Below are 25,961 nucleotides of genomic sequence, written 5' to 3' on the forward strand. Positions count from 1 at the left end.
GGTGTTTGAAGAAGTTATATCCTATTGGGGTTACACTCTACTTTATCCAGAATGGACAGGTATAGTACAGAGTCTCAGAGGGAACAATCTTGGACAATTGATAGCCAGAGTCAAAATAATAGAAAGGATGGTTATTTAGACATTCGAGATAAACTTATGAAAATAAGCCATGACATGTCTAAACAGTTGGTTGAGCACCACCGTATAAATGACATGTTATCTGACCCAGCTAAGGTGGATAAGTTGACTGGATTTCTATTTGGCAGATTTTCTCACAGGATAGATGACACAATTTCCAAGAACTTGCATGAGGAGTTTGAGAAACTAGCTGATAGCCAGGTAGAGGTCTCAGATTCTACTCTGCCACAGGAGGTGGTGGGAAAGGATATTACACAGATTGATAGTAACGGTCAACTTGATACTCAAATTGAGACAATTGTTTACAGGTTGTCAAAGGGTGATGCCACAGGTATTCAGGATGGTATAGTTACAACAGGCAGTGACAACAGTGTAGTGGGTTCAGATGATGATTATGAGGATGTTGTTGTGCAGGATGGTGAGATACCTGGTAGAGATGAGCAGACATTGAGCATTCATGACTTTGCTGAGAAAGAGTACCAGGCACAGTTAGATGCTTCATCACATGAGGTTGAGGCTGGTAGTACTTCACATGATTTGTCCAGCCAGCTGAAGGTGAACCAAGATAGTATTGTGACTTCATTATCTCATCATGACAGGTATGTGGAGTTAGTTGGTATTGGTCATATTACTCAGGTGAGGAGTTTGCTTGAGTTACCAGTTGATTCTAGTTTACGGATATGGACTCGAGATTGTTATATTGGCATTTGGGATTCAGTTGACTGGATATCTTTAACACTTTTTGGTAGCAGTGTTTGTTTGGGTGCTATCATGGATTTGATTAGCAGATTACATGGTGTTGTCTTTTCTTGTGCCAGTATCTTGTCTGATGTTGGTATTAGTTTTTATACACCAATGTTGGGCCTTGTTCATATATCCAGTCGGCCTTACTTGTTGGAATGTGTTGATGATATTTCATATTTGGCAGTGTGTATAGATGAGTCCCAGGATCATATTGGCATTGATGACATCCAGAAGGATGCAATGGGCAATTTTGAAGACTTAGTTTCCTTGGGTATAGAGGAGTTGGACAGAAATGCTAATGTTTTTGATACTCTGTATGTTGATATGAGTTTTAGATTTGATTCACAGGATATGGATGGTAATACTCTAGAGACTAGTAACTTTGAGGATACTCCTTTAGACAGTGCATCAGAGGAGGTTTGTAGGAGACAGTCAAGCCAGTGCCATCATGTGTCTAATCAGTTGAGAGTTAGTGACCAAGACATTGCTATCACTTGCCAGCATTTCGATGCTGCTCGTCAGTTGTTAGCAGTTTATGGATGGGGTTCTCCTACTAGTGATGAGCAGGGAGGCAGTTATCTTTCCTTGACAGAGTTCCACTCTTTATGGGAGGCTATCCAAATTCTGAGACAGGATTATATGCAGTTGGTAGCCGACAGAGATTATCTTATGAAGTGGGGCAGTACAGCATATGATGCATTGTTGGCCAAGGAAGATGAGGTGAGTGAGATTACTGAGCAGCTTGTGGTGACTTCTGAGATTCTTGAGAGTACACAGTTGGCTTTCAAGGAGTCACAGTTTCATTTGGCTAAGGTGACCATGGAGTTAGAGCGACTACAGTCTTCACCTGATTCTATACAGTCACAAGCAGTGGTGTTTGGTGATTCGAGGATGTCCATGGCCGAGATTGTCAGAGACAGTGGAGATGGGGATGCATCCATTCTTGATACTAACATTGGAATATCAGGTTCATTCCCACTAGAGTTAGGTTCAATTGAGTTGGGTGTTGTAGCAGATTGTTGTATGCCTGACATGGTGGTGACCTCTAGTACTAATGGCACGAAGACTAGAGATGTTGTATCAAAGACCATGTGTGACATTGGTGAGCTGATAGTTGGCATGGTTCCTACTAGTAATACTACTCCCTTCGCAATGTCTTCAGAGGTAGTAGTCAGTTCCAATTTGGTTAATGATCGATTGCAGTTAGTTACATCTGGATTGCAGTCTGAGCCACTGACTGAGATTGGTGCATTCTATCGGCATTACATTGTGAGGTATGCTCATCTATCTACCTTTGATGACCATGTTGATGAGATGATGATACAGAGATGTACTTTGGTTCCTAGTGCTTATCATCAGTTATGGGACAATTTGATGCCTCAAGATGAGAGTTGTGATGGGCATGACATGGCGATAGGTTCTACAGTTGACAGCTTGATAATACATGACTTAGAGCAGGAGTTTCAGAGTGATGCTTCAGCAGGTGTTGTTATTGATTCTACTCCTTTGGCTATGACATCTCTTGACTTAGCTGGTGATCAGTCACAGTGGGTTGTATCACTTCTTCATGGTGAGCTGTTGACTGAGGTTGGTTTTTTTTATCAACATTATATTGCAGGGTATGTACATCAGTTAGCATTTGATCCTTGTGCTGAGGAGTTGATGGTAGACAAATTTGGTTTGGATTCCATTTCTTACTCTTTATCTTGTAATGTCTTTTCACCATCAGCAGTGTATGGGAGTTATGGTTATGAGATAGTGGCCGATGATTTGCAGAGTTGTGTTGACTGCAGGAGTTGTACAGTGTGTGGATTCTCCATACTTGGTACAGTTTCATTCAAGAGGGTTCACCATTGTTTCAGAGTTGGATTGTACATTCCATATAGGCCAGTGGGATGCGTTGATGGTATTTACTGTGTTGGTAGTTTGATTTGTCCACTTTACTTGGGTTCTGATGTTCTAAGAGTTTGTGCCTCATGGGTTTTTGTTTGTGGTAGTGGTGATTTCGGAGTTTGGTTGAGCTATAATTGTCAATTTGATTATGGATTCCTCTTGGTCATATTGCAAAGGATATTGCAGGAGCCTATGTTAATTGGTAGTAGTATAGTTCATGACTACATTTGGGATCCAGGTGGATTGATTGGTTTATTGTTCAGCCATTGCTTGAGGACAAGCAATGATTGGGAAGGGAGGACTTGTCATGTCCCCTTTTCAAATAATTTAAAAAAAAAGAAAATCTTTGCTACGGCAGGCAGGCCCAAGAAAGTGAAGTTTCGGAAAAAGGGAGTTAATCTTTGGAAACCGTTGGACTAATAAATGATAATTATTATTAAAATATGTTTCATTAACCTCTCTTGGACGTGAGTTACAGTTATGCCCTTTTTAAAGAGGTTTGGAGGCATTTTGGGGGGATTCCAGACTTGATTTTCGCTCATTCTTTGTTATTCTTCAGAGGCTGCCAAACCTATGGAGAAGGAGACCCAAGAACGGGAGTTTGCAGGTTTCCAGGGAGACCCAAGAACGGGAGTTTGCAGGTTTCCAGGAAGGCTAAGGACGGGAGTTTGAAGCCATTCCATGTGCATGCTCATACAGAGTTTGCCTTTGTGCTGAACAGTGCAGATTTGTGAGTTTCCGGGTGTATTTTTGTAAGAGTTTGGTGTTTCCGGTTGAGTATTTCATATCAGTTTTGGTTGCTGCTGTATTTTAGACTTTAAGCTATTAAAATAGATCTGAATATATATATTGGGACGTGATTAAACTTCTGAGATAGATTATTAGTGTTCTTGTGGTGTTTCCGGGCATATTTTGTGCTATTTTGGGAGCCCGATGAGCATAGTTTTGGTCCTACATTTTTGAGCTGTTGTGTAAAGGCTATACGGATCTGGAAATGTCAATTTGTAGGCTGTTATGCTGCTGAAAGTTCTGTAAAAATTTCCATTTTCAGATTTATTAGTAATTGGTGAAGCTGTGAAGCTTTTGGCACAATTTCTGGCATACCCGATTTGGGGTTTCTTGAGAAATTTGGAGGATCTTTGTGATATTAGTTGTTTGATCTTAAAGATCTGATTAAAGGTTGGAAATATCATGTAAAATCAGAAAAGGGACATTTCACCCACAAATAAGGGCCAAACTGACACCACAAGAGAAGGAGGGCATGAGTTCCTTTTTGGCTTTTGAACAACTGTCCAAGTGACACCATCCTTAGGATCCCCAACAAAGGAGACATTGGAAGGGAAGTCAACAACACAACCGTGAAAGTGCTGAAAAAGTTAAGCCACATTACTAGGACCATGGTGCAAGGCCACCATAGAAGAGGTAGCAAAAGTGTCTGCCAAGCCAAAGGGTCGAGCACAAGCAGAGTTGGTGGCAATAGTAGGAAGGGCTGGAAGAGTGGTTGAAGCAACCATAGTGGCTAGATCATGAACAACAGCAAGTGCCGCAACAAGAACATTTGTAGGGGTAACATCATCATCAACAATATGGGAGACATCAGAGGACTCCAAGATGTAGTAATCAACATGAACAGTTGAATGGTTGAAACAAGCAGCCTTCCACCAAGTAGAAACACCTTTGCAACACAAAAGAGCACAGTCCGAAGCTAAATGACCAATAGCAAAGCAGTGCCAACAACAAAAGGGGAGGCCCTCATAGTCCAACACTTGTGTCCAAGCAAATATTATTCTTGCAATAATTTGGATATCCGGAAAAAAAAAATGCAAAATTAAATCGCATTACCGACCATTCACATTATATTTCTTTAAATAATATAATTATGCACACAAATCAAGGGAATGTAGATAACGAAAGGCATTGATATTTTCCTGTCACCAAACTACATAATTGTGTCACCATGCACCCTACCATCAAGGAGTAGTGTGCCTTCATATTTAAATATTAGTTTTAAATTTCTAAAACTCTATAATATTTCTTGTAAAAATGTAACTCATAATTGTAAAATGGGTGTTACCATGCACCTTACCATCAACTAATAAAGTATTGTGCCTTTACATTTATATATTGGTTTTAAATGTTTGTAAAACACTAAAACATTCCTTGTCAACTTCTAACTCACAATTGTAAAAGGGTGTCTTTTGGGGGAAGTGATGAAAAATATTATTGAAAATCTTTGAAGTTCTATAATATTTCTTATGAACATGTAGCTCATGATTTTATTGTGTATATAAAGAATAATTGATTACTACTCCATCATCTATGAACAAACACGAGTTCAACTATGAAGAGTTATAAGCTAAACCATATGTACTCTCCTTGAAAATATAACATGAGGTTGACTTCTAGCCAAGGGAATTGAACCAAGGTTGTCCATTAAATAACACTCAACTAAGACCAATTGACCTATCCTCTAGCAAGAACCACAACTATACTAATCATATCCATCTACTATAATTCCATGTTATTTTAATAAATTGGGTTCTTTAATAGGAATATCATGCCACTCTAGATGCCTACTAGTTTAATAGTGCACATAAGACTTCACTACCCTATATTGATGTTGATTTGCATGTTTTTCAAAGCCTACATCAATGTTGGTCTACTTCCCCTAGCTAAGAATGTTAGAGTAAAAGGTTTTAAGTTAATTATTTTATTAAGTTACCTTTCACGCCTTCTTAAGATTTCACTTTATGCATTGTTCAACTTTAATAGTTATATTAATTATTATATGTTTACCTTTTAGCATCTCCCCTTTAGGTTTTGATCTCCTTTTATAAAGATTGATCTTGTGTATTATGTAATTCCAATTCAATTATTTGTAAAATAGATCTTTCCTATTTTCAAAGCCATCTTCTTGCCTTTTGCTCCATTCTTCCTTGTGACGGGTTATTTTGCATTTAGGTGTTCTTCAGGTTTTATGAACTTGTATTTCTCAACTTCTACAAAGGAGAGGTTTGTGCATGGGTCTTCTTTCCTATGTTCTAGAGCATGTGATGTGTTGTCATATTTTGGATTTTGCATTGGGTCTTGCCATAAAATTAGTTCTAGAGTCGTCAAAATGGCTACCTATGTCATATGGACTATGAGATGATCAATGTTGATGCAGCTTATGGGCCAAAGATCAATGAGTAGTGATCAACTGAGGCTAGTATGTGGTGAAGATTTCTCTATACTTCGTGGGGTCCCCTTGAGTCTTTCTTAATGGTGTAAATCCTTGTCATGTCATTTCCAAACCTTCTTTGCCTAACTCATTACCTACCTTTTCAATTTCTTTGGGCTCAAGGGGGATTGGCAAAGGGGTTGTGGTATATATACCTAATTTTGTCATTATGTCAAACTCTAAGTTTTGGAAATTGTTCATCAAAAAATGCTTCTTGAATACACCAAACAAGAGAAAATGGTGATACCATTGTTAGAATTTCATCTCTTCTTTGAGTAAGGGATTTTTTCAAATGTTGTTTATAATCATGAAGATTATGATTGAATACTGAGTTTGTGTTTCTTTCAAAATTTGGGCTTTTTGTCAAATAATGGCATACGTGAGTTGATCTAGAGTAGGGTTTTTTGCTCAATTAATGGCATTTATGCTTCAATTCGTGACTATGACACCTTGCCTGACTTCCAACCTATACGAATACTTCGGTGCAAGTGTAAACTTGTACACCTTCCAAGAAATTGTTGACCTATACAAACCATCTGTAATTGATTTCCAATTTGTATGGTTCCTTACCAGACTTGTATGGGAAACAACTACTAATTACAAGCTATTATTACACCCAACTAGAATATTGTAATAGATAAAAAGCATTACAAGTTCATTTGATTCATCAATAACTTGAATCAATCAATTCCATCCATTGAGACGTCACAAATGAAGTAGAAAATATATTATGCAATATAGATTGTTCCATTTTCAGCTCAAGCGAATCATGAAACCTTCAAAAAGCATCTTTTAACAATGAAGAGGGTTTCCGTCCTCGAAGACCAAAATATAGATCCTCCATACAACTTATCAATTTCATATATTTTTTCAACATGTTGAAAGAGGGCATTTCCATCTCTTCTATAGTATTTCCTAAGAGATTTTTCACTCACCTTGACAATGTGGGATAAATAAAATTATTTTTTTGGCCTTCACTATAATTTTGGGTTTTTTCCCTATTTCCTCACAACAGCTTTTTTGGCCACTATTTTATTGCGACTATATTTTTCTTTCATATTTCCATGCCATACGACAAGGTTTTTCTTCACTTAAGTCCCCACTAACTTTTATTTATGCTTCCAATGTATTATAAAATAAAGGGGCACCACTTAATTAAATTTAACTTTATAAAATAACTTAATTAATGCTTAATATAATATATTGATGATAAATAGATGAAGTTATCAATATTAAACAATCTATCATAAAAGATATTGCCAATGGTGTCCAATTATGCCCATATGTACTTACTATAAATAGTAAGTGAACCCAAAACTGTCTCAAATCATCTCAAAATTAACTACAACTAAGATTGTCTAGGCTAAATGGCCACTAAGTCTTGTTCATGTCCTGGTTGGCCTACAAGACCAAGGAAAAATAGGCTAATGACAAATTCATAAAACTTGTGCTAGAAAAGGGTACACAAAATCGTTTTTCCTCAAGCGATTATAATCTGCTCCAAGATCACTGTGTGGAACCAAAGTGAAATTGAATATGATCCCAAGGTCCCAAGCCAACCTAGAAGATATATAGCAACAATATCTGAAAGCACTACCCTATTGGATGCCAACATGAGAATCCTCTTGACAACAACTAGTCAGTAGAGCAACCAATTACTGCAATTATTTCTATGAACTCCTTGAGAAACCACTCTCCAAAAAAACTAGACTGGAACACAATGAGAGTAAATTTGAGTAAGTCCATGTTGGCTTCCTTGTCCTCAATTTTTGAACTACAATCCAAGTGATCCCAAGGTTTTAAGTCAACCTCAAAAGGGAACCACCATGTTGATGTTGGGCCTCTCTGATATAATCATAAATTGAAACTTGACTACGCGTGCACGTTCACAATAGATCTAGCAAAAGAGGGAAAAGCAACAACAGATACAACACAGGCAATAACCCTAGCATGAGCAACCTCTACCAACATAGGAGAACCCACAAGAGCAGCATGGAAATCGATGGAATCATCCAAAAAATGAAGACCAATAGTGATGATGGGGCAACCAATAGAATTACCAGCATACCCTGTTGTAATAGAAACAATGCTAGTGCAAGCAACATCCAGACCAACCACATCACTACCCACAGTAACATAAATAACATCGATTGGAATAGGAACAACATGAGGAATAGGCTCAATTGAGGGAGAAACTAGAGCAAGCTTCTTAGCAATAGTATAGTGTTCAGAAGAAGACCCCTCCCACAAAGAAGCAACTCTGAAGACCACACTGAGCCGCCAAATGTCCAATGTTATAGCATTTTCTACTTCTAAATGATCTCATCATAGTCCAAAGTCTCAATCCAATTGCTACCATTAGGAAGCCCAACTTTAAATTTCTAAGGCAAACCCTCATAAATATCCACCTCAACAAGGACTCTCACATAAGTGGAATACAAACTATTTGATGAGTCTTCATCAACCATCAAGAAATCTTCAATAGCTTCTCCCACAACTTCTAACATGGAATCAACCCAAAGATGAAGAGGATGGTAAGGAAGTTGAACCCAAATCGAAAACTTAGTAAAAGATTTAGAAGCAGTGGGAAAATCAAAATGTTGTGGTTTAACAATCAACAGGTGGTGTTGAGTTAGCCAAGAGAAAGAAGGGCCACAATGGATCTTCTTTCAATCCTCGATATCATCAATCTTAGCAATACGAAACCCCTTAGCCATGGGGAAAACGTGGACAATCCCACAGTGGAAATCAATGCATGCAAATCTGAGAGACTCAGCCAAAGACACTAAAAGCGGCAAATCACAACATGATCTGAAAGAATGTCATATACATCCACAATGTCATTCACCACATTATCCTCCAGACTAAGAAAGAAAGGATTAGAGACAGGAAAGGGATCCTTCACATTTGACGAAACCGAAGACGTTGTTGCAACCCTAGCAACAAATGACATAGATTCACCAAACAACCTAGCACCAACACCCACGTCGGCCCTAACAATAGCACCAGCACCAGAAGCAGACACACCAGTACCAACAACAACATCAACAGTCGATAAAACCTTAGTGCCAACACAAGCACCAACACCCGCTCCAACACACGAGCCAATTGCACCAAAGCCAATAGACGGTTGAACCCTAGCCCCATCCGCCATACCAGCACTAGTAATCGCGCCAACACTTAAGCCAAATGCTCCAATGCCAACGACGGAACCAACCTTTGGCAAAGCCCTAACGCCAGCACTCACACCCGCACCCAAGTCTGGTCGCACCACTATCAACAGCATCACCAGTGGACAATATAACCCTATAGCCCAGCGCCAACAACCATACAAAGTTTCTTCTCAATTAGGCTTTTAACACATTTTTGCCAAAGGGAGAGATCATGAGTGGAAAGAAATTTGTTTTTAATTAATGGAAAACACATTTTGAAGGGACCCTAAAACTCGAGTATGAAGCAGGTGCCAAACATAACCTACAATCCAAACCAAAAGATATATAGTATGCTCCACAAAGAGAAATGGGGCAAAGATGCAACAAAACAAAGACAAATAAGTGGGTGTCAAACATCCCACAATGGATGTTTGGCACAACAGAAATGATCACATAGAATGGTTCTCCTATACTCCGGATTATCGACTCTGACAATAAAAAAAACCTTTTTACCAAAGAAAAGATATGAACAAAATTAGTGAGATGTGGATCCCAATACTCAGAGATCAAAGCATTGAGCCCCTTGAGAGAGGGACAAAAGCCCCAAAATCAACAAACAATTGTATCCTCCTCAAGGGTTGCAATTCGTTGCTCAATCTCTAATATTATTTCTTCATTCAAGTTGATTGGAATAGGGCTACAAGTAGGAAAGGGTTTAGTTTATGTCAACTTTTTGACAGCCCCAAAACCCCCACCAATACCCAAATTGGGCATAAATGGGCCCCTTTGTACCCCCAAGCCCCTCGCACCATACCACATCAGAGAAGAGGACACCCTTGATAAAACCATCGAAGACTGGCCACACATAGGATGACTAGCACCATTACCACCAGTCAACCCAACACCAACCTCCATCTATGCCATAGCATCTTGCAAAATCGCCTCTACAATTTTACCAAAATTGTTAACCGATTTGGTGATGCCTTTCATAACTCCCACTGTCACAGAGAGAACAAGAACCATTTGAATAAGAGCAAGAGCGGTTTGAGTGGGAGCCATCACGATTAGTGCAAAAAGATTGTTGTTCAACATCAAAACATTGGCATTTGATAAAAATTCTTCATAAAATTTTCATAATGTTCAACCAATTCTTTTTTAAACATCACTTGCTCATCAATGGTCATTGTCCTCCCTAATGTGATTGTCATACCAATTTTTTTGATTGAAATTGTGTCAAACACAACTCTAAGTAGCTTGCCAATCCAATTTTTTGCTATTTGTCGAGCCTCTTGGTAGCTTCCAGGGTATCCTTAGTATCTGAAAGCTCCTAGGTGAGATTGTCAACTTCTTTCCTATACAATGATTTTAAATAAATGTTTGTGAGATTAAGGAGGGAAACTTAATCTGAGAGTAAGTGCAAATTATTTGACTTCATAGTCTCTATATCTTCTTTGATTACTTGCAAATCAGCTTGAGTAGATTCATCTTTCACCCTCTTTTCTCTATTGTTAAATTGTCCATTTCAAAGGTGACTTTCAACTTGTCACATCCCAAATTTTGCCCTAAGTTTTAAATTGATCATAGCCGTTAATTTAACAAATTATTTCTTTCATGATCATGTGAAACAAGTTAGTTAATTTTAGACGTTGTATCAATTTATTTCTTTCCTAATCATGTGAAGTGAGTTAGTTAATTATAGGCATTGTATCAATTTATTTCTTTCCTAGTCATGTGAAGTGAGTTAGTTAATTATAGACGTTGTATCAATTTATATATTTCCTAATCACGTGAAGTGAGTTAGTTAATTATATACGTTGTATCAACTGATAATGAGTTATTTCATTCATGATCATGTGAAATGAGTTAGTTATTATAGACGTTGATGAAATCTATAATTGTCATTGGATGATTGACAATGGTTTTGAATTAACAATTAATATATCTTTGAATTAATGTCTTGGTGAGAATGTTTTGTTTGGGTGATTGCAGGAAGAAGACTGAAGAGAGGGGAAACATTGCTAAACGAGATCATCAGAAGGGGATGGTTGATTGGTCCAGTCATGAGGATCAACAGGTTTGATCTAAGACTACATTGGGAACGATACTAGGACTTGACAACATGTTGCATTATAGGACCGCATGAGCTATTAGAAAAAAAATATAATAAAAACTAAAATAATCTAAATTAAAAATGTGAAATTCATACCTTCGAAAATTTATAATTTGAATTTATTATTTAATCATTATTATACACCCTCAAATATGAACACATGTATATAAAAATAAGGTGACACCAATAAATTATAAGTTTATAATTTAATGATGTCACTTTATCAATACATACACATGAACGTTTATAAGAATGCACAATAATAATAAAATAATAAAATTAAAACTCTTCAACTTCTTATTATTTCCCTCCTTATTTCCTTCTTTTAAAATTCGATTTGAGAGGCATTCAAATGGCCATCTTTATAACTGAAGGTAGCCGAAGAGCCAAGCAACTATTTAAAAAGAGTATCCTTGATCGTATTTACCATAACCTTTTCCATTCTGCATTCTGTGTTTCATCTCTTCAACAACTCATATGTTAAGGCATTCTGATACTGTTATCAACTACTTTAACCTGTCGTTCCTTTCTCCTTTCATGTTCACTTCTATCTCTATCCACGAGGACAAAGCAAGGGAAGTGTGAAGCTCATATTTCTAGCCGCAAGAATAGGATCAGACCGATACCAGTCACATTAGAGGTGTTGTGTATAGTTGAAGCGTTTTTTGAATCCATTCTTTCCTTCAAATCTTTGTACCATATTAGGCAATGTCCTATTATCATTCTCTTACCATGTTTAAAATAGATTCTAATGCCGAATATATATTCAGTCTATATGGTGAATGCTAATTTATATAATTACAGTTTCCTAGACAGAATTCATTAGGTCATATATCTTGTCATCTGCTATTCATTTGAGATTGTCTCAACCATAGATATGGAAGACAGAAAATTATTATGATAACCATGAACTAATGATCTTGCCTGAATGAATTTGTTGTCCCTTTTATACATTAAACAGAGATGTAAATAAAATCATGAAGTCTAAACACCGAAGAATTCACCAACAAAGATGCATCATAGGTGAAGAGGTGTAAATCAAGATAGAGTGAATGTAATCTCTCATGCACCTAGGAATCACCGACATGGTTACCTTAAATGGTTGAAAGGTGTAGATAACTTACAAAAATCAAGAATAAGATCAGATAACTAAGTAACAAATACATATAATAGCTCATGCTTGTCCTAATGATGAAAAACAGTTGTCAAGTCGATGATGGAGATCGGGTTTATGAACCCAACTTTGAAATCCTTGGCTAGGGTAGAAACAGGCAGATGTGTCGATCATGAGATCTTTTTTGTTTGTCTAGATGCTTTAGTTATTTTGGAGAATAACTGTTGGGACACTCAAACCACCTGATTACTTAGATGGATGGACTTAAGAACATCCCAAGCTCGATCTCGAGGTAGGGAGGGTCATTCTATTAAGTTAGGATGTGTGGGGATAAGTATAGTCCACGGTTGGAAGGTTAAGCCTATGTCAATGCTTCTCCTCTCACCGATGTCGAGGCTTGAACAACAAGACAAAGAGAATTCTTTATCATATTTGTATGTTCTTTGCTCATTTACTTTTAGATTAATGAAAGGATAATTTTATAGTGTACTAACACATGCACGTTTTAAAAACAGGTAGTTGTTACTTTATATTCAATTGAACATGTTATTACAAAGTAATCATTTATTTAATTCCTTCACATTTCGTTGATGTTAATATGCAAATAGATTAGATAGCAGTTACTTATTTCTAGTTATAGTTAGTTAGTTGAGATCATTGTCTTGTGAATGGGATTAGTTGCTAGTTAAATACTTTGGTTACGAAAATTTGTATGTTATATGTGTTGGTGTAAATACGTATTTACTATTTACACTTACTTAAGTTTACTTAGGTTAATGCATTATTTTATTATTTTATTTTGCGAGACACTTAAGAGTTTGCGCACCTTTTTGAGTTATCATGTTGACAACACAGAAGTATGCAACTCTATTTTAGCACATGGTGTCTACAACACTGATTTGCTTGTCACACCCTTGTAGGCTTACCCTCTCATCATTGCACATACTTTCGTGCTTAATGGAGGATAACCCATATCTGGTGGACATGTGCTTGGTTGTATGACTTATCATGTTGTTGATTACAAGGCATTCTAGATGTATTTCAAAGGCCTTTATATACAAGCACTCCTAGTGTACTTTCACAATGCATATTGAATGTATATATCGTCATTTTGATCATACTCTCTCTTCTTGGTCTACAGTTGTGCTTGTGTTTGAGTTCTTAGTTCCTGGTTGAATTTTGCCCTTACGCAAATTCTTACATGGTATCAGAGCTTGGAGATTTTCTCATAATATAGTCGTTCAAGACCATTGTTGCTTCAACACCTCAACTTGAATCCGGAGTGCTGCAGAAATTAGGAGTGTCTAGAGCCAGATTTGACCTCGCCATTGCGTCTGGAACACTAATTCGGTGAAAATGGACTATAAACTCAACTACCTTGGCCCAAAGTCGACCGTGAGGCAAAAGAAAATTTCAAATCAAAACCTGGAGGCCCCGATTTGCAGTTCGGGTATAGTCATTATTTGATCTACAATTTAATTTTTCAGATCTGAGTTTAAATTCTTTGTATTTCCGTCATATTTTTCTTGCAAATTTTCAGAAATTTTTTTTGCCCTTCAAGCACCCAACAAAGAAAATTATTTTAGCAAAACTGGGCAATGACACCTTGACTCTGCCATTAGGAGGTATATTTTATTTTGTCGTAGAGGTCTATTTTCGTGGGCATTTAAATCGAACAAGGGACTACACATAAATTCACAACCATAGCTCTGCAATTTTCGACGGGCATCTACAAGAAATCCAACCGAACAACACTATAGACCGACAGCTAGATCCACCACCGGCGACCTCTTTTATTTTATCACCCTGCAGCATCCCATTTAAACACCGAAAAGGGCTACCCCACCAGCAATGTGGGATAAACCCCACAAACTCGGCGGCAACATTTAAAGAAATCCAGTCCAGCGACAACAACAAACACCTTTAAACAACATGATTAAAAACTTTGGCCGTCGTGTTTTGTTCCCTGGCATTGCAGTCAGACTCCGGCACTGGACTTGACTCCCACCGGTGCTGTCTTAGTTTTTCTAGCGCTCGTGGAAAGTTTTCCGCCCACGACAATAGCGCTTCCTTTGGTGCCACGCGACACACCTTCTACTGCTCACATGGCATCGACCGCCAAAGCCACGCGTCCTCCGATACAATCCTACGCACAGACTGCGATAGTACAGTCCGTCGCGCATTTTTTAAAACTCTGCCACGTCGCCCTTCGTTGCCACACAGGACCGATCCACGCAGACACCTACCATGTATCCAATGTTTGACATATCATACTTTGTCAACTCGATTGCCACATCAACTTGCCACCGCAACTTTTCTGTACGAATCCATACATTTTGTACCGTACGGATGACATGTTAGTAGGGGGCCCAAATTTTTGCTGACGTCAACAGAGCCCTGGATTAAATTTGACGATTGTCTGACCATCATTCCCAGGCCTTTTTCAACTGATGTGACAGTCGTTTGACCGTCAAATTTAAGCTATCAATTTTCCTGTTGGACCCCTCTCCAGATTGCTTTTTGATTTGGCAACTTGACTTTGCGAGCCCATAATTTGGACATCCGGGCTCCGATTCAGATTCGATTTTTTTTTTAATTGGGTAGAATTTCCTAAATTTTCTAGTGGTGGCATTGTTTTTTGGTTTTGGTGCAAGGATTTTGCAAAAATTGCATTTTTTGGCAACTCTACCTGCATAATCTTGCATTTTGCAACTTCAAACGCTCCGTACAAGCACATCTAATCACTTTTTCAAGTTCCATTTTTTTTTAAAGTGTTTTTTTTTGTCTACTTTCCAGATCTGAAGTCAAATTTTAGTGGACCAAAATGTCACTTTCAAAATTAGGCCTTTTTCTGCATTGTAAAGCTTTGATTACTTTTCAGAATTCTTGTATATTTGAGCTACAATGCTTAGTGACAGATTTGGGCCTCAAAAGGCAATTGTAAAAGCAAAATCAAAAAGTCCACTTTGTTCATTTTGACAAGTGGCCCATTGTACACGCACTACTTATAAAGTGCCAAAAGCATCTCTCTCTTTTTTGCCGCGGGGGGGGCGGGGGGGGGGGGGGGGGGGGGTGCGGGGGTCTTTTGATTAAATGAAAAGGGGGGATTGTCCAGTCTGGGCTAACCTTTCTTCCAAGGATTGCAAGGCACCCGCACCTAGGCCTTGTACTTTCATCGATTATGAAGACAATGCTAAGGCATATAGACTAATGGATCCAGAGACTCACGAGATTTTTGTGGAGAAGGATGTTCACTTTAAGGAAAGTTCACCCAGCTTATCCTCTAATCCTCTCTGCACATCATACACAGTGGAAACTGATAGTGACACTAGTGATAGTGCTTCAATAGATTAAGACACATGGGGTTCTATCGACAGTTGCAGTGAGCGGTCACATCATCAGTTCAGTCCACATGCTTATATTGCCATAGTGAAAGGTCCAGCAATAGCATGGTACATCTCGTCTTCCAGCTCCAGCTTCAGTTGACTTGGGAGACAATCTTGAGGACTTACATCTTCTCATTGATGACGATGATCCTTCTACATTTGTTGCAAGGGCTCACTCTGACCCTCATGTCCATTCTCTACATGATCAATCTGTACAGGTTGGTGTGATTGTGGATTCTTACGAACAGCAATTGTCAGAGGTCTCTTTGTCAGTTAAGGAGACAGATGGTTCATTTGGACAGGTTCAGCAAACATCCTTACCAGATCTATATTCATTCTTTTCAGCACAGTTGGAAGGGGCGACCATCAGCATCAACACAGGGATACTTGAGCAGGTTTCAAGGCCAGCATACATCTTCAGAATTGTACTTTTGCCATTGTTTCTTCCAAAGGGGAGGAACGTCATTTAGCACTCTTGGACTAGCTTCTTCATCGGAGGAGCTTTCACTTGTCGGCATTCTTCATTTGGGGGGGGGGGGGGACTACCTTGTCTCTCTTCCTCTTCTTTCTTATGGGGGGGACTTTTTCCTCTTATGAGGTTCTAGTTCTTCTCATTCTTCACTTTTGTATATATTGGATGTATGTCGTAATGGGGGGGTCTTGATTACTCCATCCATCCATGCATCCCTATTTATCTCTCTTTTTGGGGGAGGGTTTTTCCCATGAGGTTTTCCCTCTTTCTCCGCTTTATGAGAGATTGCATCTTCATTATATATATGGGAACCTAACATGGCCTAGTAGTCGGGACCCATCATGCATCTTCATCCTATTTTACGTAAGCTTAAGGGCATTCCCCTAAGTTGCACTTAAGGGGGGGTGTTGTTGTAAATACGTATTTACTATTTACACTTAAGTTTACTTAGGTTAATGCATTATTTTATTATTTTATTTTGTGAGACACTTAGGAGTTTGCGCACCTTTTTGAGTTGTCATGGTGACAACACAGAAATATGCAACTCTATTTTAGCACATGGTGTCTACAACACTGATTTTCGTATCACACCCTTGTAGGCTTATCCTCTCATCATCGCACATACTTTTGTACTTAATGGAGGATAACCCATATATGGTGGACATGTGCCTGGTTGTATGACTTATCATGTAGGTGATTACGAGGCATTCTAGATGTATCTTAGAGGCTTTTATATATAGGCACTCCTAGTGTACTTTCACAATGCATATTGAATGAATATATCGTCATTCTGATCACACTCTCTTCCTGGTCTACAGTTGTGCTTGTGTTTGAGTTTTTAGTTCCTGAGTGAATTTTGCCCTTAGGAAAATTCTTACAATATGGTATTAGAGCATTGGGTTCGACACTGAACCTAGGGCACCCTACCTTCTGGAAACCTGAAAAATTCTAGACTGACTACAGGATGCAAGTACATAAAACACCACGTAAGAAGACACGACACCCCATCTTTCCTTATCTCATTAAAAATATGACTAAATATGGCTACAATTGTTCTATACCCCGAGATAATGAAACTCTGAATCAAGCAATCCAGCGGATGAAGAAAGAAAGAGTCAAGTGGACTTCTGCTAGCAAAGCAGCATATAGAAACAAGTTGATTCAAAGCTGGAACGCTTGACAGAGCAATCCTCTCTTACAGTTTCATAGATCCTAGATGGTGCGAGATATGTACCAATCTAAACCAAAATCTAGTGCTGCAAAGCAAGATTGAATGTTATGTTGATGTAAACCTCCTCAATAGAGGAAATTTTGTAAATAAGGTTGCTTAAGTGAAGCAACAAAATAATAAATTAAATTATTTGAAATCATGTGTTTGTAAGACTTCTCTTTATTGTAAAAGATCTCTTCATTTCACATAATTGACAAAATTGTAAATTAAGAGGTGGGAACCTTAAACATAAAAATGAACAGCAATGAGAACATTGTAAATCAAGATATAATACGCGAGAACCCTCGATCTTCTAATGAACTGCTACTCTAGATCTTGCAAGAGACACAACTAAAGTTAGAAACCATGGAAAAAAGAATGAGAGAAATGGCAGCCCAAATAGGGCAGAACCGCGAGGAAGCTCAAACCTTACCACCTCCTAGAGCGGAGAAAAAAGTCTCTGAGCATAACAAAACTCCCTCTCCCAAACAATCGGAGAAGCAAAAGAAGAAAGAGATAGTGGCTAATTTATCAGCAAACATTAAGAAAATTAAGCCACCTAAGTTTTCTAGTTCTAAGTTCGGGGAAGAAGCAGAAGCATGGTTAACTGAGATGGAACAATATTTTGAAATTAGGAATTTCTCAGAAACCTCAAATGCAGTTTGGGGAATATATCATTTACCAGAGAAGCTGCAACCTAGTGGGGAAACACCAAGGTTGAACAGAATATTAGGAAACACCATCCTTTGTTTTCTCCTCATCCATGAAAAGTTTAAATTTATCACATCGACCGAATATAACATTGACCAAATTATAAATAGTAGTTGGTATAACCAATTCTTGTTTATAAACAGCCAATGGGAAAGTTATGAAAGGTAGGGAAATGACATTGTATTCATCAATAATGTAGACATAATGAATCTCATGAACACATGAATAGAGTGTACATGATATTCACTAATAGCAAAAAGAAAATGATGAAACAGCTAAAAAATAAGATCACAATCGCAGTCAATCATGACAATGCATGATCTCACTTTTGCAATCAATTTTAAATTCATAACCCTTTCACTGAAAGGACTATTGATGTCTCCTAACCCATCAAAACTTTCAATTATTACTTGAAAAACATCTTTCATTTATCATCATTGTTCCAACTTTAATAATTTCTTTCGCAAGCATTACATGACTCTAAGGAAAACATAGCCAACCTGATATTGTTCTAATACAAATTCAATATATATGTAGACTTGGTAGTAGCATTTCTAACCAGATTTGGATGCTGATTGTTGCCACCCCTTCCCTGTCACCTAAGTGTTATTCCAGCACTGTCTAGTTTCTTATTAGGTGACTAGGTTTTGACGGAGCCCTTAAACCCTATACAAAGCAAGTATTGGGAGGGATCTGAAACCCACAACACAAGATAAGCATTAAGATCCACAGAGAAAAGCAGAGCAAAGACAAGACGATACACTAGCACATAAAGGGGAGCAAGACAAAGAACTCCTTTCCCCCCCATCCACAAAGAACAACAATCAAGAAGGAATAAGCAAGCAAACAACCGACTGCCCAAGAGAGCAAAACAACAAATTCCCCTCAACTATGATCAACTAGCCCGCATTAGGATCTCCCTTTGGATCCCATCTTATGGGATCTAAGAATCACATCAAAAGGAGAAGATTTCCTAGAATGTTTTCCTTTGACCATAGTCCATCCTTCTCAAACCTTAGCAGTCTGGCCATGCCAAGCCAGTGAATCCACAAAACCATCACAATGAGTAGTAGCAAGGACAGCAAGCTCCTAGGATCAGGTGTTGAAGAAGAGAAAGCAACAGCAGACGAACCATCACTACCGCCACCAGCAAGGACGACAGGCTCTCTAGCGACAGGAGCTGAAGAAGAGACAACACTAGAAGCCATAACATTACAGATACCATTAGCAGGGTCAGATCCTGTAGAAGGAATCCTCTGCAGGATGCTTAATTACTACCCTAGTAAAGCGCAGATTGCAAAACTATTGCTTCCAGATAAGACTACTATCAATAACAAGCTACAATAGTGGAGCCTTCTTTAGTTGCAGGTGTATATGTTTCCCCTTTGAGAAGATTTTAGTCCTCGGATAAACCCATTCACTAGCCTTGATAAGGTACAACACACTACAAGTCAAATCAGTCACGTATGATAACCACATTTGTTGTAATGATTATAACAGTTATGTGATTAGGACTGCAGATCAATTACCACTGTCAATCAGCCTAGAACGACACCTTTAGTGTTGATTGATGCATCTTAAATCCTCTACAGTACCCTAACAACAATCCTCTAGATTTCCCTAACACTTTGCCTTGACTCCCAACCTGTATGACTACTTTGCTGCAAGTTACTGACCTGTACAACTTCTTCTAGAAAATTGCTGATTTGTATGGACCATCTGTAACTGATTTCTAGTTTGTCTGGTTCCTTATCAGACTTGTATGGGCAGCAATTACTGATTAAAATTGTTATTACACCCAGCTAGGATATTTTAATAGATATAAAGCATTACCAGTTCATTGTTCTCATCAACAACTCGAATCAATCACTTCCACCAATTCAGATATCCCAATGAAGTAACAAATATTTTATGCAAAACAGATTGCTACCTTTTAAGGTCAAGCAAAAGTGAATCCACTTGACTGTCTTTCAACAACAAAGAGAATGATAGCAAAGAGGATTTCCATCCTCGAAGCCCAAAACTATAAATCTTCCATATAATTTCTCAACTTCATATATTTTTCCAAGCATGCTGAAAGGGGACATTTCCATATATTTTATAGCAATTCCTAAGAGCTTTTTCACTCACCTTAACGATGTGTGATTAATTAAAATCACTTTTTTGGCCTTCCCTGTAATCTTGGGCTTTCTGTTTATTTGCCCCTATTTCCCCACTGCTGCTTTTTTGGCCCCTATTTTATTACAATTGCTTTTTGTTTCATACTCCCATGCCATATAACAAGATTTTTATTCAGTTGAGTCCCCACTAAGTTTTATTTTTGCTTCCAACGTATTAAGAATAAAGGGGGTCATTAAATAAATATTTACCACAACTATAGACTATGTATTGATAGAATTATTAAATATAACTTTAGAAAAATAAATTTGTTAACATTTAATAAAATATATCAATGATAAATAGATGAATTTATCAATATTAAATGACCTATCATCAACACCTTTGTCAATGGATGTCCAGTTATGCCCATAATGACTTACTACTGTTCCCAAAATCGTCTCAGATCACTTCAGAATGAACTACAACTAAAACTGCCTAGGCCAAATGGTTTGTATGTCCCTTTCATATTCTGGTTGGCCTACAAGTCCAAGGGAAAATAGGCTAGTGACAAACTCATAAAACTTTAGCTAGAAAAGGGGATTACATGCAAAGGGTTAAGAGGTTAGCACTTCTTTAGTTAACTCCTAAAGTTCTTGTTTTTGTTATCATGGGCTTGGTTGATGCTTCCCAAGGCCCTAGGCTTGACTCTCAAATGATTTTGCTAGTGTCACCTTCAAACAAAATAGGAAGATGGATGTTCGGGAAAGTCCTACTAATAGAATCTTGTTTCCCTTTGATTTTATTATGGCTTCAAGAAATGGGAGAGTAGGCAAGAAGGAATAGTACATTAATGAGTTAATGGACAACTCTAATTCCAGGTCCAAAGCTTTCTTATGCAATTTAGCTTAAAGTTGCCTTGAGCTAGTTGATCTTTAACCTCTTACCAAGGTTTAGTACAGATTTAATTTTTCTACTCCCTCTTTTTGAGTTGTGTGTCTATTGTTGGATTTCAAATCTGTGTGTTGCTTGAACCTTATTGTGGTGTGGTTGATGTTGATTTGACTTCTCTGTTATTCTAGGTAAAAAAGATAGGGGAACCGGCAGGGGAATAGGCACACGATTGCTCTTTCATTGGGGTTAGTTCTAATTTGTAGTAATAGTATCCATATTCTATTTTCCTTGTTTGCAATGCTTAATAACTACAATAAATTTAAATAGGCAAGAAAAGGAATAACACATGACACCACATTTATTCAAGGCCTCATGAAGTAAAATATGCAACAGTTCTAAGCCAAACAAAAGTGTTTTCGTAATTTTGACAAGAAAAGTCATTTTTAAGGGCTTATGAGTTTAAATATTTGAATGCTGGTTCCAGATTCAAATATTTATCATGGATTATGGAAATCTGCTCACTATTACAAGTTTAAAGTCAAATGTGTCATTCTTTTCCTTTTTTAGTTCTCATTTTTAACCCTTGTAACTATATTCCATTACACTTATACCTTGTCATGTAAATGTAATACTCCTACGATTTTAAGACCAGTTTTCCTTTAGTGACATAGCAAGGGCAGCTTCTGTTGATCTCTATATTCATTATTTCACTCTTATTATCATTGATATCTATTTGAAGATGCATCAGTAATAAACGAAATAAATATTATATCAAAAATATTAGAGATTCAGACTCTTCCACTCACTCTATGTTTGGTAAAATTGTGTTTCTTACACTCTACATCTTAAGTATAAAGCTTATGTAGAGAATAGAAAAGGCAACTAATTTGGATGGTTCTGCAATAAAACCATATCACTTGCATCTGAACCAAAGAGTTACACTCAGACACGACAACTCTGTGAGGATCATAAAATATTATATTAACAAATGTGGACAACATATAGAAATTGTGATTTTTTCATTCTTTTAGCTTATGTGCTTGCCACAATTGTGCATAATAAATTTCACTGAGAAAACAAGAAATTAAAATTCTAAAGGGGATCAAATATTGAGCAGATCCTTAACTTGGTATAAAAACAACTTGTATGTATTATTTCAATTAGAAAAGAAGCTTGAATGTCTTACAATATGACTCAATTGAATTATATTGTGACAGCATGTAATCCAGATAGTATTGATATGCCTGAGTCCAAAGCAATTCAACTCCATCTTAAATGACTTGCTCAAGTAGCCTTCGAGAGTTTTTCTTCAGAAGGAAGCTCTAATGTGGCTCCCTCATGTGCTCTATCAAGCTTCATTTCTGCATAGAAAACAAATACTTTAAGCAACTATTGCAAAGCATTATGGATACACTAAAGATGCACTGTATAGAAGCACAGACACAAATCTGCCAATTCAAGTATGCTGTTTTGGGGAATCGGAACATTTCTAGATGTTTGCAAAAGCTATGACCAAATACGGATGATGGACGAGAAAATAATTAACCAGACTCATAAGAGATGTCAGAACATTTTCCGGAAAATAGCACAGCATCAAATCACAAGTTCTGCTGCAAACAAGTATATTGGATTACAGTGCCTATTGACAGTGTTGTTTGCGTCTTAGGAAGCAAAGTTCATCAGAAATTCAGGTTTGAAATCTTTCATTGAATCTTGGCATCAAATAAGGAGATTTTGTAAGTTTGCCATCACTTTTGTGGACATTATTATAAAATCTTAAAATGCCAACAGTCAGCAGGAAAGAAAAATAATTGAAAATTTTAAAACTTAATTATATAGAAGGATACAAAAAAAATACTCATACAGAAGTGATGGGATATGGGAAAGGTCAAAAAGGGAGCTAAAATAAGCATTTGGTTTGCAACCACACAAAGCACCAACCAATCTCCAGGCAGTCAGACCACCTCTGTATCCATCGTCTGCATCTTTTATCCTAAATAATGCTCATGACCAGTTATGGTAGTTGAAATCCTACTGATCAGCCTGACAAAACAAGTTAAAGATTAGAAATAGTATAAAGAACCTCCCTCCTTTGTAAAAACAATGTGCTGGCACCGGTTACAGATTGAAGTCTCTATTGAGTCACGGTAGTGTTTTCAAAATAAGGATTAAAAGCTACTACTTTATTACCAAACTTGACCTCATAGAGGATGCATCTAGACCAGATTCAGACTCAATCATATTTCTTCAGTTATCGTAGATATAGATATGCATTATTTCCGGATTATGATGTGATGTCACTCATTACAGACTGAAGTGCCCATTAAAATTTTCTCATATTTTTAAACTCTTCCAGAATTAAAACCAAGAATTTATTACCGAACTTAAATCTTGAAGTGTATGTATCTTCACACAACTTGAACACCTGAGCCATATCCTCCACCAATAAGAATAGCTGTAGATACAAATGGGAGTATTGATTTGCTCAGAGATTATTTAAAGAAAAAGCCTGTAGACCTGAGCCACATTCCTCTGCTAATAAGAATAGCTGCAGATACATATTGGCATCAGTTGTCAGAACTACCAATGGAGATTGAAAGAGTTACAGATGGGTGCCTTGATTTGTTCAAGGAATATTTAAGGAAGCATGTAGGTATCTAAAATTGTCCTCTTCCAATTAAATTAAGGCTTTTATTTAATTATCTAATCCCACCTTTTTTCTATCTAGTATTTTTTTTTCTAAATCATTGGACTTTTCTATCCTATAATTAAATATTTCTTTATTTAATTAATTATCTAGTTTCCAATGCTTTTTCTACTATTAATTAAATATATGTATTTTGAATTAATTTAATTCTTTTTCTTTTTCTTTCTAATCATAGCCCTCATCCATACATGGATCATAATCTAAATCCATAGGCATGTAACAAATGTCACATCTCTTAATTCACCTTTTTCATTCAAATCTCCCAACATGTCTACGAATTTAAAGATGTGTCACTAAGGTCATCTCTACCTAATCCTTACCTACCACTCAATTTTATCCCCCCATTTCAAATTAACCTCTTAATCATATTAGTTCTTACCTAACCTCTGATCTTAGCCACTCATCCTTTAACCTCTTGATCTTCATCCTTGATTCCCTTGAGGGCTTAATAAAAGATCTATCTTTCTCATTATGCAACAACGAAGGCACTGAATCATCTAATCAATGAATGTGTACAAAAGCGATCAATCATCAAAGGAACCACACTTGCAATTTTGGAGAACTCGTACATTCTTTCTTTCATCATCATTTTGCATCAATCAACTATAGCCCATTGCCTTAAGGTCATCTTGTGCATGTGCCTACTATTCTAAGAGCAAAACTCATTCAATACAGGATCCTCGAAGGATAGGACAACAATGGATTTAAGTGCTTTGTGAATGTATCTGGTATAGATTCTAATTTTTTGTTTTGCATTCATGGAGAAGAGTTCTATTGATATGTTAGAGAAATAAGTTTGTAATCTTAGAATAGTGACTGGGTTGATTAGGTTTACATGTAATTGTTTGAATTCATCATCATCAAAGCCAATCAATTTACAAATGCAAATGATTTCAGAAACCTTAAACAATGTTGACGACTGCAGAAAATAAAAATTGAGAAAGTGAGAGTCGTGCTGCCAGATTTGAACTAAGAAGGGTGAAATATGCACTTAAATGTAATTATTATTATCTGGAGATCTGTCATAAGCATAGTTCCCAAACTCGCCGCGAGTCACGCGAGTCCCCCAAGTCAGCAATTCAGGACATCCCTGCCGGGTCAAAACAACCCATGACCCAGTGATGCAGAAGCATCTTGGGTTTGCTCGGTGGCTACTTTGGAGTTCATGGGAGAGGGCTCAGTAGTTGCTTTGGAGGGTGCTTGGGCTGGTACTCGGTTAATGAAGAGGTGCTTGGTAGAGGTTACTTAGTCATCTCTTGGCAATTCTTGGTTGAGAACTCGGTGGATGAATGGACTTGGCGATCTGAGAGGTGATCAATTGTCAAAGGAGCTTGGCATGGATTGGGGGCACTCGGTCGTCAAAGGAGCTTGGTTATGCTTGGTGGAATGCTGTTGTTCAGTGGTGGTTTCTAACACTCGGTTTGGTCTTGGTCCCTATGATGCTGAGTTGTCAATGAGCTGACTTTTAGAATTTAATTTATGTATAGGTATTTAATTTGTGTTGCAGCTGACTTGTGGCTTATGCAAACATTTAATGTAAGGGTTTATTTTAATTTGTAATGGGTTAGGCGGACTTGTGGCTTAGTTGGGTATAAGTAGGGCATTTTGTGAAGTCTTAATTCATTCATTCCGAGAAGTGAATCAAATGGTAGATTCATCCAGCTTGGAGAAAGGATGAAGTGTAGGAGCAAACTTTGAAGGGCTAGTAGTTGAGGCTTGGTAAACCAGGAGATTGCTTGGTGGGCTTTTAAGTACAAGTTGAGATTTCCTTGGGGTTTTCTACCAAAGTGTGGATCTGGACTACTAGGATTAGTGTGGACTTGGATCTTGAGGGATCTTGCAGAACTATTTTGTAATTGCTTTTGTATTTGGCCCTAACCCAGAAGGCCTTACAGCCGAGCACATTACATGTAAACAGTTGTTATATGAATGAAGTCTTGAGAATTGGTATTAGATCTTGCATTATTGTTGTGTTTCCGTTGTATGGTTATTTGCAAGGATCCGGATTACCTCCAACAGGGGTACCCTCAGATTCTCGCTGCATCACCCTGACCCTCCAAGTCATGATGGCTGACTCGTTTAACTCACCTGGCTGACTCCGCTGACTCGCATG

The 25,961-nt window shown here is 37.6% G+C and overlaps 1 protein-coding gene across 1 annotated transcript in view; it reads right to left on the bottom strand.

Moving 5' to 3' along the window:
- Nucleotides 1-22,101: 22,101 nt before the first annotated feature.
- The window catches only part of LOC149565152 (complex 1 family protein / LVR family protein), a 53,138-nt gene continuing 49,278 nt past the window's right edge, over nt 22,102-25,961 (bottom strand). The window contains exon 2 of the mRNA XM_089818701.1: nt 22,102-22,502. Within this exon, the coding sequence (XP_089674827.1) occupies nt 22,426-22,502 (77 nt within the window). The 3' untranslated portion in view covers nt 22,102-22,425. The remainder of the gene's footprint in view (nt 22,503-25,961) is intronic.

This window comes from Cupressus sempervirens, chromosome 3 (assembly GCF_028749045.1).
Source record: "Cupressus sempervirens isolate cs-2001-9-10 chromosome 3, ASM2874904v1, whole genome shotgun sequence".
Classification (NCBI taxonomy): Eukaryota; Viridiplantae; Streptophyta; class Pinopsida; order Cupressales; family Cupressaceae; genus Cupressus; species Cupressus sempervirens.